We start from the raw sequence: 17922 nt of genomic DNA on the forward strand, positions 1-17922 counted from the left end.
AGAACATATACTACCCACAGAAAGGTGCGACCTGGAAATAAAATCCAGGCATTTTTTCCTGTGTATTCACAATTTGTTCATTTGAGTTGATAAAATAAATGAGATAAAATCATTTGCCTGGAAATAATAAGCAATAATGTGGCTCATAAAGTTAGCTCACAGCAATAGGTTTCCCATTCCTGACAGCTGAAGAAGCTGCCTTTTTATTCTGCTACTTTTACCCTAAGTAACTGAAATGTCAGGATGTGACCTGACCTTAAATTCTCCATCGATGTGTATGTGTGTTTCAGAAATAGGATTTCTACTCTCTCTCTCTCTCTTTCCCTCTCTTCCAGTAATTTTTTTCAGAAGGATCATGTCTGCCCTCTACAGGCTTTATCAGACAACAATGATCCAAAGGAAATGAATTACAGCAGAGAGAACTATTTGGCAAAGACTGCATTTGGAAAGACAACATATAAAGTAGTTACGTACCAATCTAATCAAAGAGTAGACCTTTGTCGCTAAACTAAGCTGTGCAGCTTAAATATTGGCTGATCATAAAAGCACTTCCTATTACTCAATGTTAAAAGGCAAGAGAAGTCACATATTAGTCACACTGACTGCACACAACTGACATCCAATCAGAGCTGTCCTCCATGTCCCAGAACAGTGGGGGAAAAAAACACTCATCAACTTTGTCCTTACTGTGTACATAAGCACAAGTCACTTATACACATTCAGTTTGCATGAAGATCACACACTGTTCCATGAGTTGCAGATCAGGTACACACACACACACACACACACACACTGAGAGACACACACACACACACACACAGGAGTGTGGGAAACATGATTTTGAGCTTCTTGTCCTGTCTACTGCTGTTGTTGTGGTCATGGCCTGGCTTCTCTGCTCTGATGAGTTCTCCATTGGATGAGGTAGGTGGAGAGCATGCAATGCGGTTACTCATTCCTCTTCTGCAAAGTACATTGAACTCAAGCTTAAGCTGTTTATCATTTGGTTAAAACCACAAATCTTAGTTGGCCAACACTATTTTTATTGGGATATACAAATAAGCAGGATGTGGCTTTGAATGTTTTGGCCTTTTATCTAAATTGAGTGGAAAGTAATAAAATAGATGCTTGTAAATGTGAATGTTGTTTTCTTTAAAAGGCTTTTGATCGCCCCATCATTCAATGGGACATTACTTCCAGTCCTGACTATTCCTCTGACACCTCAGGTAGGTCCCATGAGAAGTTTATTAAACACTTATGAAATACTTTCCAACCAATGCATTTAGATGTTAAAACCAGAGTTTCTCAAGTCCTGGCTTGGGACTCTGAGTTGGGTTGCAAACCAGTTTTCAATGGCGAAAAAGACCCTGTGCATTTATTATGAAGGGATATTCAATATGTGATTTGAATCTTTTTTTAAATAATTTTCAAAGCATGTTTTTTACTATTTACTTACTGATGAGACAATATCAACAAAAATATAGCTCTTTTAAAAAAAAAAAAAAAAAAAATAGTTACTGATAAACTGGGTTTCAAACAGAGACGAGTTGAGAGCTACTGCTGTACACTATACTGTATATCAGTACTTATTTGCCTCTTTGAAAACAGTTACTCAGTAGATAGACACGGGTGTGTTTCCACTACATTTTGTCTTCTTCCACAGTCAGCGGTCGACTGCCGCGCTCTCCTCTAATCCCTGATGTCACCCATCTGGAACTGTTGGTGGTTGTCGGACCTGATGTTCACCTGGTCCATAAGCAGGACACAGAAAAATATATCCTTACTAACCTCAACATTGTAAGCCCAAGCAAGTTTGTGTCATCTCTGAATGGGTTGGTTAGCACGTAAATGCTTGTTTTACTTCTATGTGATATTCACATACACACAAAACATATTGAAATGCAACAAACTGTCTTTTTCTCATTCCTACTCAGGCCTCAGAGCTGCTGAGAAACCCAAGTCTGGGTGCCAACATGAGGATGCACCTGGTCCGCATGATCATCCTGTCAGAGCCAGAGGTGTGTGGCTCTTTACCAGTGTAGTTGTTGTCAGACATCTCAAAGTTTTGTATAACTGAGCCATACAAAGGAGATGCAGCTGTTTGTGGGTGTTCCAATCTAACAATTTTACTTTTGATACGATACCACTATTGCACAAAAGGCCTGATCAAGTGATTTTTACTTAAACAATAGTCAGCAACAGTAGGTCTGAGAAAAACTGAACCATTTAATATTAACCAATGTGTTACAAACATTTCAACTTTATACATATGAATATTCTACAATTGAATAGAATAAATTAAATCCATCCATCCATCCATCCATCCATCTATCCATCTTCTCCCGCTTAACCGTAGTCAAGTCAAGGGGGGCAGCATCCTTAGCAGGGAAGCCAAGACTTCCCTGTCCCCTGGCACTTCATATACTGTAGCTCTTCCTGGATTATCCAGAAGAGTTCCCAGGCCAGCTGAGAGACATAGACTATCCAACTTGTCCTGGGTCTTCCTCGGGTTCTCCATCCGGTGGGACATGCCCTGAACAGTTCATCGGAGCAGGGGGGGCGGGAGCTCAAGGGCGTGCGAACTGGATTGGTGACAAACGGCAGCCCTGGCAATGTTCAACCTTCACGCAAAACGATTATGACTTACTGTGGACAATGTGGACCAAGCTCTGACACCGGTCGTACATTGAACTAACGGCCCGTATTGAGGACATGGTGTTTTACAAGTCCACAAAGCTGATGTGGACTGGTTGGGCAAGCTCCCATGCACCCTCAAAGACCCTGCTGAGTGGGAAGAGCTAGTCCACATTTCCATGACCAGGGCAAAAACTGCATTGCTCTTCCTGGTTCCAAGGTTTGACTATCCGGCGGACGCTCCTCTCCTGTATTTCTGAATACACCGAACCAGGAAGGTTGAGGAGTGTGATCCCTCTATAGTTGGAACCAACCCTACAATCTCCCTTCTTTAAAAGGGGGAATCACCATCCTGGTCTGCCAGTCCAGAGGCACGGCCCCAATGTCCACGTGATGTTGCAAAGTTGTGTCGACCATGACAGTCCCACAAAATCCAGAGCCTTGATAAACTACGGGTGGATCTCATCCACCCCCTGCCATTGAGGAGCGTTTTAATCACCTCGGCTACCTCAGCCCAAGGGAGCATGTCGTTGAGATTGAGGAGGTCTTTAAAGCATTTGTTTCATCGATGCACGACAATCGGCGTTGAGGTCAGCAGGCCCATCCTTACCATACACAGTGTTGACGGTGCACTGCTTCCCCCTTCTGAGACGCAGGATGGTGGTTCAGAACCTCTTCAAAGCCATCTGGAAATTGTTTTCAATGGCCTCACCAAACTCCTCCCATTGCCTTGGTGACCGTCCTAGCTGCGCTTCGCTTGGGCCGTCGGTACCTATCCCACAGGACAAGAATGCCCAATAAGTCTGCTTCTTCAGCTTGATGGCATCCCTTACCAGCAATAGCCACCAAAGGGTTTGGGTGTTGCCGCCACAACAGGCACCAACTACCTTACGGCCACATCACTGATCGACCGCCAGTGAGACGTGCTCAAAGCTCACCCAAAGGTGAGAGTTGAAGCTCCTTCTGATGGGAGACTCTGCCAGACGTTCCCAGCAGACCCTCACGACACATTTAGCTCTGTCATGTCTGACTGGCATCCTCCCCCACCTTCAGAGCCAACTCACCCACTCTCTTAACCCGAGTGTCCAAGACATTTGCCACAAGTTCAACGATATGACCACAAAGTCAATCAGGCTGTCCCTGGCCTGTCCCCATGGCTGTCACCATGCACTCGCCTTCGAACCCTAACCCCAGGACTGGCTCCAGGGTGTGGCCCCGGTAGCTCTTTGTCTGATCCATCTGACCTGTTTGTCTTGGGAGACCCTATATGATTTTTTCTTTTTTGAGCTGGTATTAGACTGATTTTCAAAATCAATATCAGATCAGGACTAATCTCTATATCCAGTCTGTAGCTTTGATTTCTTCTGTTTTGGTTCTTTCTCCTAGCCAGAGATCCAAATGTCAACCAACATCACCTCCTCTCTCAGAAGTGTGTGTGACTGGAGCAAAAGGATCAACCCTGCCAATGACACTGACCCCTTGCATGCTGATGTCTTGCTGTACATCACGCGGTATGTTAGCTATAATCACACTGCTGTTATGACAAGATAATTAATATTTCATAAACTATTCTGTGTTGCACTTCACAAACAGATATGACCTGGTGTTGCCTGATGGGAACAAGCAGGTCAGAGGTGTAGCTCAACTAGGTGGGGCTTGCTCTGATGAATGGAGCTGTGTAGTGACTGAGGACACAGGCTTTGATCTGGGGATCACCATCGCTCATGAAATTGGGCACAGGTAAAACCGTTTTGATTATTAACTGTAGTTCATTAAGAAGCTAAGTTTTAAACTTAGTTTTATCTATTCAACTGCGCACAAAGAAAAGAATAAACTGCGTTAGCCTAAAGAGGAACTGCTCAATGCAGGGAATAGATATTTTGTGGGTTTAATGGTCTTTTTTTTAGTATAGTTATGCTTAAGTGATCATTTCAATAATTGTATCAATTCTTCTATATTTGAAGCATTTTTAAGGTTTAAAGGTTACCTTGTCTTTTTAGTCTGTACAATGTATACCTTCACAATACTAGTCCATTTTTATAAACTACAATAAAACCTGCATATTTCAAAACTCAAAATTCCACGTTTAAACACTCCCAACAATAATTTTAATTACATTTTTCCGCTCAGTTTTGGAATCCATCATGACGGAGTGGGAAACACCTGCAGCAGGAGTGGCTTCATGATGGCCTCTGATGGGGGCTACAACAGTGTGGACCTGACGTGGTCCTCCTGCAGCCGGCAGCAGCTCCTCACATTCTTTAGGTGGGTCGATCAGTTCAGAGTAGCTCTGCACAAAAAAGGTCTTTCATTCATCCAGAAAACATTCTGCTGCTGAAAGGAAACGTCATCTCGTAATCATATCCTAATGACTTTGCGAGGGATAAAGGGAGCTGGTTGTTTTTGCACAAATCAAAGGTGCTTTATTGTTTTTCCTAAACTAATTATTTTTCAGTGTGGGATTGAGTGCTGGCAGTTTGTAACGGGTAATTATTCATTGCACTCATGACTACTGACAGCTGTAATCAATAAAACTGGTTTTCGCCTCGGCTTATTTCTTCTGTTTGAAGATATTAAAACAGCCAATGAAGATCTTAAACCTTGTATGACCTTAAAGTCTGTGTATTAAAAGCAGTAAAGGTTATCATGCAAGGGGTTGCATGATGGATAGTTATTATACGTATCAAACAAAAGAGCAACACACTTTTTGTGGCAGCAATACACAATACCGTGCATGTGTTCTTAAATGTACTGTATGTCAGACATGTGTAAGTTGTCTTATTGCTGACCTGATGTTTCCAGGGAAGGGAAAGCTGACTGTGTCAAAGACTTACCTGCAATGGAAGGCTCGTTGCAAGACTGGAAGCCTGGTTTATACTATGGAGTTGACGACCAGTGTCGAATAGCTTTTGGCAGCGCTGCAAGAGCCTGTTCCTTTAGCAATCCTGACCTGGTATGTCAGCTTTAACGTCAGCTTAATACCACAGAGTATTAGATAGCATATCTTAAAAGATATATTTTCTCTACTTTTCAGATGTAATTACAAAATTGCTTTTCTCTTCACTAGCCAGCATGTCGTGTTCTATCTTGTCACGTAAACCCTGAAGATGGCAACTCCTGTAAACGGCTTCTTGTTCCATTACTGGATGGAACGGAGTGTGCTCCCAATCAGGTACAGGCCCGTATGTCGTTTGTCTAGAATCATCAGGAACTAAGTCATGCACTTTGTTCATCAGAGCCTATTTTCTGTTGCAGTGGTGTCTAAAGGGTCATTGTGTATTCCCAGACGATCTGAACTCCCCTGTTATGGTGCATGGTTCCTGGTCCAGCTGGTCTAAGTTTTCTTCATGCTCACGATCATGTGGAGGTGGTGTCACCTTCCGTACGAGGCAATGCAACAATCCAAGGTAAGGAACAGTAAGCACAAATGTCAGAGAGGGTGTTGTTCTTTACAGGAATTGCCTGGTTTTCAGGCCTGCTTTTGGAGGGCATGAGTGTGTGGGACCAGAAACTGAGGCTGAACTTTGCAATCAGCAGGTAAGGTCTTATCAGGTCTGTTTACAGTGGGCCTCTGAGTCTATGCAGGAGTTCATGGATATTTATCATATCCCCACGCAATGTTATTACGATCCTAACACGCTTTTGAATGCAATGTCAAAATAGAGGAACATAATTCACATTAAGCAATATCACTACTGTTTCATTACTGCTTTGATTATATTTTCCACAGTTTTGAGCAGAGTTGATAATTTCACCTATGATGTTGTAGAATTGTGAACGTTCCCAGCTGGATTTCATAGCAGAGCAGTGTTCCCAAACAAATCTCCATCCACTTTACCTGCAACCAAATACTGCCTCCTTCTACAGCTGGATTCCTGCCGTAGAGTTTACCAAAGGTGAGCTTCACAGAAACCTTGCTCTTTTATTTTTACTAGTACAGTGCTCGTCGGAATTATGTATTCATATAGTGGGAGCTTAAGTAGAGTTGTCAATTATGGCCAAATGAGTATGTGTTTGAAGGTTGGATGTACAAAGAGGTGTACATACTCTGTAGTGGTATAAAGGGGTATATTTGCGGGTGCAAAGTAAAATAGTGTGTGCAATTTATCTGGTTTAATTGTATGGAACATGCACATGATAAATTGATAAATAAAGTTTGCACCAATGCGGCGGTTTAGGTAGAATCTGATAAAACACATACATTTGTACAAATAAAACTATTTATTTAGAATTTAACATTTCTTAGTGCAGGGGTGCTTATCATCCAAAGTTAGTAATTAATATACAAACAGATGTAACTTAGCGAGCAGACTGAGAAGTACTTCTATAAATCATGTGTGTGGCTCACACTTTGGGGTCCACACAAATTACACAATGACAATACAAGCTACCTATTAAACGCATGAATGTTCTGTGTGTGTGTGTGTGTGTGTGTGTGTGTGTGTGTGTGTGTGTGTGTGTGTGCATGTGTTATGGTTAGTGCTGCTAAATCCTTTCCTCTTTGTGGTTGTGGTACCGCATAGAAAGAACAGGCCACACTCTCATCAGCCGCGCGCATGCACCCACGTGTGTGTGTGTGTGTGTGTGAGATTAGCAAGCTGTCCATCTCTCCTCCATGGGCTCCATCAGCCCAGTTTGAAATGCGTGTGTCTCGTGTCCAATGCGTGAGACTTGAGAGCTTTGCTAGTATATCAGTGTGAGTGCGGCTCAGACGCCCCTCCCCCCTCTCCAGCCTAACCCTCTGTTCGGTGTAAACCGCATTGATTCCGCGGTGATTTCAAAATAAAATTTCAAAACGTAATCGCCAAATAACTCCAAAATAATGAATGCGCACTATGGGGCCATGCGCAAGCTATTCAAAAAGTTTCAGATCGAACAGACACTGCGTCAGGGAGATATGCGCCCCATACAAACACAGACAGAGAGACAGAGAGACAGACAGACAGACGTTTCTTGCTTTAATAGAGAGACAACAATAATTTTAAAAATGTATTTTCATTATTCTCTTTCTAAACCAGGTGATGAGCAGTGCAGACATATGTGCCAGTCTGATGGAGAAAGTTTTATTGTGAGCCGCGGCTCTCAGTTTGTGGACGGAACCCGCTGTGAGCCGGACAGCGTCCCTCCGCTGGGCAACACAGCTGCTTGCTTGAGAGGAAAGTGCCAGGTAAAGAAAAGATAAATGGGACTGGACATGCAGGAGATGGGGCACAATATCATGTTTTTGAGTTTTAAAACTCTGTTTTCACTCAGCTGTTTGGCTGCGATGGTGTGCTGCACTCTGGTAAACAGAACGATGTGTGTGGAGTGTGTGGTGGAGACGGATCATCCTGCAGGTTGAGAGTGGGCGCATACAGCGGTGGTCAGGCCAAAGGTGACATAGAGCATAAACAAACTGAGAAAATTAAGTTTTCTGTCCTCATTTATATCATCTGATTAATTTGGTGTCAAACTGATGGTGAACCAAATAATAGAAAATAAAAGGCCTTCATTTGGCTCCCAAAGCTTTGGGAAGGTTTAACCAATGACCATGTGAACTGAGACCATTGCAGCTGGGAATTTTTGGGACTAATACACATGTATATATATATTTTTATTTATTTATTAATTTATTTTTTTTCAATGGTAGAATTCTATGCAAGGTCCATATAAATGTACTGCTAATGTGCAACAATGCCAGTAGATACACACCTGGTGTCATAAAGGGAATGCAATAAGTTGAATTCAAAGCCAAGGCATGATATAACCATACACACAAAAAAAATCAGTTGGCAGTTCATCAAAGGACTTTTAAAGTGTGGTCTGTGGAACAAGGGTAGGCCTCAAAAGTACCGCATGAGATGATAATTATATGCCTGCTTTACTCAGCAATTGTCTGATTCATTGCTTGTTACAAGGCTGATTACACATTCATTAGCTTCAGGTGTGTCGTGGCTCTTCAGGACTAGGAATGAGAAAAGCAGCTCCAAAAGCATTGCTAGTAAGACTCCACACTGCTGCATTTTCTATATTGTGCTTGTAGCGTCAACTAAAAAAAATCCTACACACATGGGATTTTTTTAAGACTTAAATATAAGTAAGAATTAAGGAATTATATTTTTTTTAATGTACTGTAATAATAAAAGGAAAGGCATTTTTGTGAAAAAAGTAAATGTGAAATGGTTTGAAATGGTCAAAGACCTAAATGAAAAGTATTTTTAAATCAATAGAGAAAAAAACCTCAATACTACAAAATTTAGGTCAGCAAAAAAAAGGAACTCTGCCGTGGACGATAACTAACCTTTACCTGCATTTCATCTAAAAGTTGTTCTCATCCACTAATGATGCCATTGCTACCCCAAAAACAGAGCGAAAGTGACAGTGATGGTGTTTTATTTTTCACGGATTGAAAGTTTGCCCCGATGGTGATGATGTGGCTTCCACAGAAACTTCAACTGGAACACCCGAATATGTCTGAAATGTAATGTCCTGTAGAGTGTCATCATTTCACAGGGAACGCGTGAAAAATCCAGAACAAAAATGGTGTAAAGTGAATCATAGTCTCTTTCTTGTCTGGCAAAGAAACACAAGAAATCCTGGTAAAAATGAAGTAAAGACACTTCTTAAGTAAACATTTTAACTTTGTCATCATCTTTGCATTCTTTTAGGGGATTCCCTCAATGCATTGTGCAAAACTTTCTTTAATGCTGATATCCGGAGTTTCTGAGAAACGTCTCGATGTCCCGCCCTAAACAGCTCCACTTCCTCCCACTGCCTCTGCCTAGAAGCCACGCCTCTATTTTTACATCGCATAACATAACAAGGTCACATTGGGTCACATTGATATAGGTCTATGGGTCAGGTAAGAGCCAAAATCATATTTACCTGTTTGCTGTGACACGGCCTGCACAGTTCTACATTCACTTTGATTGACAGTCTCAAAAACAGGAAGTCGAAGCCTATTGGCTGGACGCACTCAGCGAACGTTTCCATTTGTATAGGGGTCTATAGGACGAAAAAGGGACTTATATTAGGGATGTAATGATTAATCGTAAGGCAGTTAAAAATCGATTCATAGGTACTACGGTTCACATCGATGCTCTGAAAATTGAATCGCAGTACTTTTTTTAAACAGCAGAGGGTGCTATATATTAATCCTTCCAGAAGCGGACGTGGCGAGTGGAATCTGCTACTACTTTTTTTCTGGCCGCCATTTACTGTTAAACATGCTCATAAATGATTCTTTACCCCTTTAGCACCGAAAGAATATCTGTAATATTACGTGAATATCTGTAAAAATCACATTTTTCTATTAGCTCTGTCTGCTAGCATAGCATCTCTTCTTCACTGGTGGAATAACTGCATGCCACTGGGTTACCAGGGCCCTCTGCTGGTCCAAACAAATATCTGACGTAAATACAGTAAAATGACTGTTTTTTTTTTTTTTTTTTTTAAAGTCTAATTGTTAAGGCACAAAATACATTTTCAGTTGCACTTTTAAAAAGAAAAAGAACTGTTATGTAGTTTTGAATTGTTTACTATAGAACCAGAATTTAAATTAATAGGCTTCTTCTTCATTTGTATTATTCCTTCATTTATTTCATTCAAGATTTATTTTTAGTTAAATTGCATTGTTTTGAATAGTTTATCAAGGGATTCTTTTGACAATAAAAAATAAAAGGAAAATAGTACAGTATTTCCCCCAAAAAATAAAGGAATATTTTTCAGTCATCATTTGTCTACAGTCCCATTTTGTAAAATAAATCGTGAGAAAATCGTATAGTGAACCCAGTATCGTGAATCGAATCGTATCGGGAGTTGAGTGAATTGTTACATCCCTAACTTATATACATTAATGCATATGAATGACCACCGGCAGTAGACCATAGTAAAAGACTAGTTAGGTATTTTTACGCATTTCAAAAGAATCATACATAAACATAGATTTCTCAGAAACTTCAGATATCAGCTTTAAGTTCAAGTCACATGACCATTTGTCAACAAACCCATTGTGATTTCAACCTTTGACCTTTTGTTTTTGAGTAAATTCTCCTGTTTTTCATAAGAAATACCTTTATTGATCTATGAGGCCTACACTATGTCTTCATTTGTGTTATAAAAAACGTTTATCGCCCCCAGCAGCTTTAAATATACAAAGAAGTGATGATAAAATGTAGTCTTAGATACACAACAAACAGAGTGTTTTATTCCCACCTCTTGGTTTCAGAGTACACCACCTTCATTAAACTGCCAGTCAATGCCACACAGGTCCATGTTATCAACACAGCTCCTCTCTTCACACATATGTGTAAGTGTTTTCTCTACATAATGACATTTTGTCTTTTGAGTCGTGGCTTACCTCTGTGTGCTTACCTCTGCAGCTGTGATGGTAGACGATGGCTACATTGTGTCAGGGACGGGCCGTATTTCTCTGAACATGACACACCCTTCCATCCTGGATGATAACCGACTCCAGTATCGCCTCTATCTGACACCTGACCTCCTGCCTGAGAGGGAGGAGCTGCTGCTGATGGGGCCGTTACAGCAGGAGATGAGCATCCAGGTCAGGGGGAAAGACTTACAGCTGCTGTCTTATTATGCTTCATTTAAACAAAAAAGTACATTTGCATTTAATCACACGCAATGGTTGTCCCCATATGCTGCTTTTCATATGCTGCTTGTGAGTTCAATTTGGAAGATTGTATTTCTTCTATTTTAGATCTATCGTAAATATGGGAAAGAATATGGCGAGAAAACCAATCCAAACATTAGCTATCAGTTCTATGCTCCCAGTAGAGAGAGATACTGGACAGATGTGACACCTGAAGGCATGTGGACTCTCCTTAAAGCTCCATGTTCAGTAACTTGTGGTACAGGTAAGTCAATCCAAGCTTGAATTGGCAGATTAGAAGAGAAATGCAGCAGTACAACTGTTGTTACCTTCTAACATTCAGCACAGGACAAATGTTGTTAAAATGCATACAAATCTGATTATTAAACTCCTTATTTATTTCTACCAAAAGCTTACTTTCAGTATAGAAACCCACCATTATTCAACTAGGCATGCAGTCAGTGGTTGTTTTATTTTACCCAAAGTAAGAACTTCATTAGTACAGCACTTATAAAGAGCTATGAATGAATGGAATTCATTGTCACGTGACATTAAACACAATCTTTATAATTTTTTTTAAAAATCCTGAAGAGATATTATTTATTTGGAAACATTAGTGACAAACACTAATTCTAATAGTTTGGAGCATTTATGTCTGTTGCTATTGATTTTGGTTGAGTTGTAGTTGTTGAAATGTCTGCCGCCCTGGAAGAATTGAAGTCTGTGAGATCAAATATTAACTTAAACATTTTGAACGTTTTGCACAACCAAGTTACTCAAAAATAACGGAGCCACACACTCGTGGTATTTGGAACCTGTTGACAAAGTTTCAGGTCAAACTAATACCGGGGAGATATTCGCTCTGCACGCACGCACACACAGAACATTCATGCTTTAATAGGTGGATTGTATTGTCATTGTGTAATTTGTGGACCCCAGAAAGAATAGCTGATAACTTATGCATAAGCTAATGGTGATCATAAAAAACAAATAAACAGTGTAAATGTATTTATTTGCCGATAGTCCTCTTTCATTCTCAGGTGTGCAAAAGCACATCAATGTCTGTGTAAATAAAGCCACCAACAGCCATTTGGATGAGCATCACTGTGAAAGTCCTCCTCCAACTGTGTCGCTTCACACCACCTGTCAGCTCACACCCTGTTCTCCGAGGTTCACACACACACACAACCATAGCTTCAGCTTGGTAAAAATTACTTTCCATGACAATGTGCTGTGTTTCAGGTGGGATGCAGGGGCATTTGGGCCTTGCAGTGTGTCGTGTGGAGAGGGAGAGAGAGTGCGGCCTGTGAGATGTGTTCAGGAGGATGGAGACGATGTGACGTTGGTCCCACAGTCTGAGTGCACACTCCATGCAGCTCCATACACAGCTGAAAAATGCAACACTGACCCCTGCCCAGCCAGGTATGAGGAATTAGCACTGACTTTATGTAGCACTTTTTGCAGCCTCCCTCTGATTTTATTTGTGTAAACTCATTGGGATGCAGATGGCATGTTTCAGAGCCAGGAGGATGTTCTGCACTGTGTGGGCCAGGACTAGCAAAATGCCTCGTGTCGTGTGTCCGGCGGGAAAATGGCAAGGACATCGAGGTGGATCAAAACTTTTGTTCAATGCAGATCAAACCATCTGATGCAGAACCGTGTGTGGTAGATGTCTGTCCAGTCGGATGGGAAACTAAAGGAGAGGTCAGTTGTTTAATGACTAATGATGTTTGAAAGTGTAAATTGTGACGGTGCATTGTTTTTTCTGACAGGAACAGATGATTCTTAAATCTGGCGCGACATCAAGAACTAAACAGGCTCCTGTGTTTGTGTGGAGCCCTGTGATCAGCCACTGCTCACAAAGCTGTGGCAACGGTGAGGAAATAATATCATTTTTTGGTAACACTTTACTTGAAGTTTTATACAGAAGGCTGACATTATGCTGTCATTATTATGGCATGACATCCGTCATTAGCATGGATGAGGTGTCATGAAGGCTGTCATTAAGTCTTAATGTTTACCCTAATCCTAACACTACCTAACCCCACTAGATCCCTCCACCTAACCCAAAAATGCCAACATAGCTCCAAAAGTGTCATAATTTAGTGAATAACATTTAAAGCTGCAGTTTGTAGAATCCTCTCTCCGCTCCGTTTTGAAACCAAAACCAAAACTGATCCTCCCTTACCGGTATGTTTTGTGAATGCTCTTGGCCACTTTTTTCTCAGTCGAGACTAGTGACAAATGTATGGACTTAATCTTGTGTTATTGCAGATTTTCTGCTGTTTTAGAGACATGAATGTACAGCACATTCTCACTCCCAACTTGTCACATATCAACGTTCGGGAGGCCCATGGAAACAATTGTTTTTATGACATTTCTAGTGAGAAATGTACCCATAACTTGTGGTTAAGGTTAGGGTTAGAGTTAGGTTAGTTTTAGGGTTAGAAGTATTATTTTGAAAAGTTGCTGTGAAAAAAAGCATACGGACCCTTAGCGTCATGTATTCCGTCATTCCAGAATGTCGATATGTGACGAGTTGGAAGTGAGACTGGGTTGGAATGTACGTAGTTACTGACCTGAACAGCGGCTGCTGCCGTCAGCTCGTCCCGCCAGAGAGCTCACAGAGGCGGCAGCACTGATCCCAGCTGAGTGACAACCACCACGCATTCAGAATGCAAAATTAATCATTTTACAATTTCGCCTTGTAAAAACTTCAAAAAAGTGTTACCAGACTTTCTCATGAACTGCCTATGAATCACACATAATGTATCTGAATGCTGAATTATGGACTGATTTGTTTTTTTTTTTTTAACATTACCTGGAATGTACAATGTAAATGGATAGGGTATAATCTTGTGAAATCATTTTTACAGTTTTATTTTTTAATGAAGGCTTTGCACGGACTGTGTATTGTGCTACCGTGGTTTTAATATATTATTTTAAGTAGTTTAAGATAAATGAACTGAAATTCTTTCATCATACTACAGGGACCTTGAAGGTGTGGTTCTCATGTGTGGACCACCAGACCAGACTTGGGGTTCCTGACTTCCACTGTGATGCTTCCACCAAACCTGATCCTAAATATGAGATATGTAACACATCACCCTGTCCTCCAATGTGAGCCATCATGCTTGAAAGATGCTATACTTTTATGAAATATAATGCAATATTTTTGCAAAACTTTAGGAAGTTTACCAAATCATGCATACCTATTTTGACAAAAAAATAATTGGATTGTAAAAAAAAAAATAATAAAAACCTTCACTGTATTTGTGTAACCACCAGATGGCGCTCCAAGCAAGGACTCTGTAGTGTAACATGTGGAGGAGGAGTGGCTAAGAGGGTGCTGTACTGTGCTCATGGAGCAGGAGGGGAGGAAGAGGTGGTGGAGGATTCAGAGTGCACTGACTTACCCAAACCCCCAACAGTGGTTTCATGTAACACCCACAGCTGCCCAGCAAGGTAAACCAGTTATGGACACACACACACACACACACACACACACACACACACACACACACACACACACACACACACACACACACACACACACACACACACACACACACACACACACACCAGTCTTCATCAAGGTCATCTCACCCCCAGTGTCACTTGTCCAGGTGGAAGATATTTGGGACACTGCCTTGCTCAGTGTCCTGTGACATTGGCGTGGCTCAAAGACTCGTGTCATGCGTCCAGTTCGTCCACAGTAAGGAGACGGAGGTGTCAGAAGACAACTGTCTGTCAACAGTAAAACCAGCAACCCGAGTTCCATGCCTGGTGCAAGTCTGTACCTTCAGGTGGGAAGTGAAGCCATGGAGTCAGGTACATTTAACCAAACTGCAGGGAATCAATCAATCAATAAATAATATTTGGTAACACTTTACTTGAAGGCTGTCTTTAAATGTCATTTGGTAAATATGATGACACCTTTGGCGCTATGTTGGCATTTTTTGTGTTAGGTGGAGGGGGTTAGGGTAAGAGTAATGAATGACAACAGCCTTCATGACACCTTATTCATGCTAATGACAGGTGTCATGTTATAATAATGTCAGCCTTATGTATAAAAGTTCAAGTAAAGTGTTACCTAATAGATTTTGCGTAATGCTGCTGATACTGGGACCTGTATCTTTTGCCAAGTGTTCAGTGCCCTGTGGATATGGGATCCAGTCCAGAGCTGTGGCATGTATGGGTCCCTCTAAGCCTGAGCCCCTCAGCCCACTCTTCTGCATGCACATGCCTAAACCAATCACCATCCAAGGCTGCTACACTGGGAGCTGCAGCAATGTGGCCTCCACCTCCACTCTGCCCTCTGACTCCACTGCTGCAACTCACACACCTTTACCACCCCCCACTCCCACCGAGACCATAACCCTCCCACAGAACACAACCATGGGTCCAACTCTTCAGTCCAGTCAGTAAACATCATCTAATGTTGAGCTAATAAAACGGAGAAGGTGGATCATAACAGATGATATCAAGGCAGTGTGCTGTGTTGCAGATGTGTGTGGACAGCTTCTTCTGGAGGAATCAGGCACTGTGGATCTAAGAAATGTGACCAACCGCTGCACTTTGTCCATAGGACGACCCCTGGATGAGCTCATTCACATTAAAATGCTATCAGGTTCTCTGAACTGCAGAAAAAGTAGGTGTACGCGTGTTTCTTTTTTAAGTTTAATGTATATACAGTAACAGCCACAAAAACAAAACAAAAAAACCCTGTTTCATCTCCTTACAGAGGAGTACTTGGCATTCTTTGACCGCCTGGTTTTTGTGAGGAAATGTGCATTGGCTGCAATGAGTGAACTGACCACCAGAACCAATGTCCTGCTAGTGCGCCAGAATCTGCTCACTCCTGGAAATGGGGTCATGTTTACATACAGCTCTCAGAAAAACACCAAGAGGAGCCATCATCAAGGTAAGAGAGTTTATGGTGTTCCAGTATTCTGCCCAGTTTATAGGTTGGGGCACTATAAACTGATTATGAACTAATTTTTCTGAGGTGTCTTCCATTACCTATGATAAAATACACCTTCAGGGACCCAGAATTTCACATACACTAGCGTTGACAAATCACTTATTCTGGTAAATCTTAATGCTCAGGATCTCCTTGCTAGAAAGCTTGTGATCGTCCAACTAATGCCATGAAAAAAACATTCAGATCCTTATGATTTAGCAGTTAATTCAAAGCTGAAATCTGAATGCAAAACATATACATTCATTGGGAAGGTGACAGTATTTTAGCATATGTAAACTTTCACATCTGATACAGATCTATTAACTTTATTTTAGCAAAACTTTAATGATCTTTCACTCTAAGTAGGTGCACAGAAAAATTATTTCCCATAACTTTTAGATGGTATCAACATTTGCAAATGTTCTCATCATAAAGAGCTTTTTGTTGCTGGAGTTTCCATTTCAATACAATTCATCTATTTTTTATGCTACTTATGTCAGTAGTGTAACTGTAACCAGGGATTATTTGGTGCAAAAACCTGAAAAATACTAATAAATGTGTCACATTGTCTTGAAAGAATTGATGAATGTTTCCACATACCTTTAACAATGAGCTCTCATACAGAGCGGTGCCACAGGCCTCTGCTGGTGTCTGTTCTTGCCCGTATCAGCACAAACCGTGGTACATGGAACATCAGTCTGTTTTAGAGCCACAGGGACAGTCAATCACATGCAAACATACATTCAAAACTTAAGATTTTGAGTGAGCCGTTAACCAAAGTAACATGTTTTCCAACTGTGGAGAAATAAGCATGTATGTCCTGAGGCTTGTGTCAAATTACACCAAGGTAGCGCATTATGTAACACATACACAGCCATCAACATCAGACATATTAGCACAAAGAACACCAGATCTAAATTAGAAGCTTGTACTTCCTCAACAACTGTTCCACTTTTGGCTCGCAGCTAGAATTTGATTTGCTCAACATTTGTGATGAACCACATGTGACTGTAGAGGTGATGTGATATCTGGCCCACAGACTGCGACGTTCAGCTGTTTTCCTACAGCGGTGTCTTTGAGAATCCAATAACGTCCGATACAAACCACACCTGTCGAGTGCTCATCCACGCCCCTCCCTCCATGAGGATCAGGATCCAAGCGCTACACATAGGATTAGTATTCAACGCCACTAACTCCCAGTCTACATACATTATGGTGCGTGAAGGCTTTCTCGACACTGCTGTGGTTTCATTGTGCAACGTACCATTAAATACTGCTGTGTTCTTCTCAGATTCGGGATAAGGATGTCCTGAAGACAAACGTGTTTAAGGGCCAGCAGCTGTTTCAGTGGGACTCCTCTGGAAATATGGCAGAGGTAGAATTTAATGGAGACTACCTGCATACCAAAGGAAGCTTTAGAGCCGACTATTCTTTTATACAGCTTTGATTATAGACTCACGGTAATTCTGTTTCTCTATGATCCTTTTTCAATCGAGTGTCATACTGAAATGCAAATATGAAATTACATTCCATTACAATACAGCTTTATTCTGTTGTCTTTTTCTTTTGTTTTTAAATGTTCTTTGCCGTTTCTTTTTTAAGAAATTTTTATAAATTGTGTTTTTGAGGGGAGGATATTTATAAGCCATTAGGCTTCATTCCTCTCCTTCACAATCCTTTCTTTGTTATCTTGACATCATGTTACTCTATATGAGTGCAAATAAATAAAAAAAGAAAT

At 41.1% G+C, this 17922-nt stretch overlaps 1 protein-coding gene across 2 annotated transcripts; it reads left to right on the plus strand.

The window, feature by feature from the left end:
• The first annotated feature begins 707 nt into the window (after positions 1-707).
• adamts13 (ADAM metallopeptidase with thrombospondin type 1 motif, 13) lies at positions 708-17754 on the plus strand. 2 transcript variants are annotated; one of them, XM_028456505.1, is made up of 29 exons: positions 708-921; positions 1157-1223; positions 1661-1794; positions 1932-2015; positions 4018-4142; positions 4225-4371; positions 4762-4896; positions 5434-5584; positions 5699-5803; positions 5887-6038; positions 6105-6168; positions 6401-6527; positions 7650-7798; positions 7885-8005; positions 10838-10918; positions 10992-11173; positions 11330-11486; positions 12262-12391; positions 12464-12643; positions 12727-12925; positions 12994-13096; positions 14212-14341; positions 14510-14686; positions 14848-15052; positions 15368-15641; positions 15729-15872; positions 15966-16145; positions 17224-17399; positions 17476-17754. In XM_028456505.1, exons 1-29 carry the CDS (start codon positions 835-837, stop codon positions 17629-17631), a joined length of 4122 nt encoding a protein of 1373 aa, XP_028312306.1. In that variant the 5' UTR covers positions 708-834; the 3' UTR covers positions 17632-17754. The 2 variants fall into 2 exon arrangements, with proteins under 2 accessions (XP_028312306.1, XP_028312307.1); XM_028456506.1 differs by lacking the exon at positions 10838-10918.
• The last annotated feature ends 168 nt before the right edge of the window (positions 17755-17922 follow it).

Source organism: Gouania willdenowi, chromosome 9, assembly GCF_900634775.1.
Source record: "Gouania willdenowi chromosome 9, fGouWil2.1, whole genome shotgun sequence".
Classification (NCBI taxonomy): Eukaryota; Metazoa; Chordata; class Actinopteri; order Blenniiformes; family Gobiesocidae; genus Gouania; species Gouania willdenowi.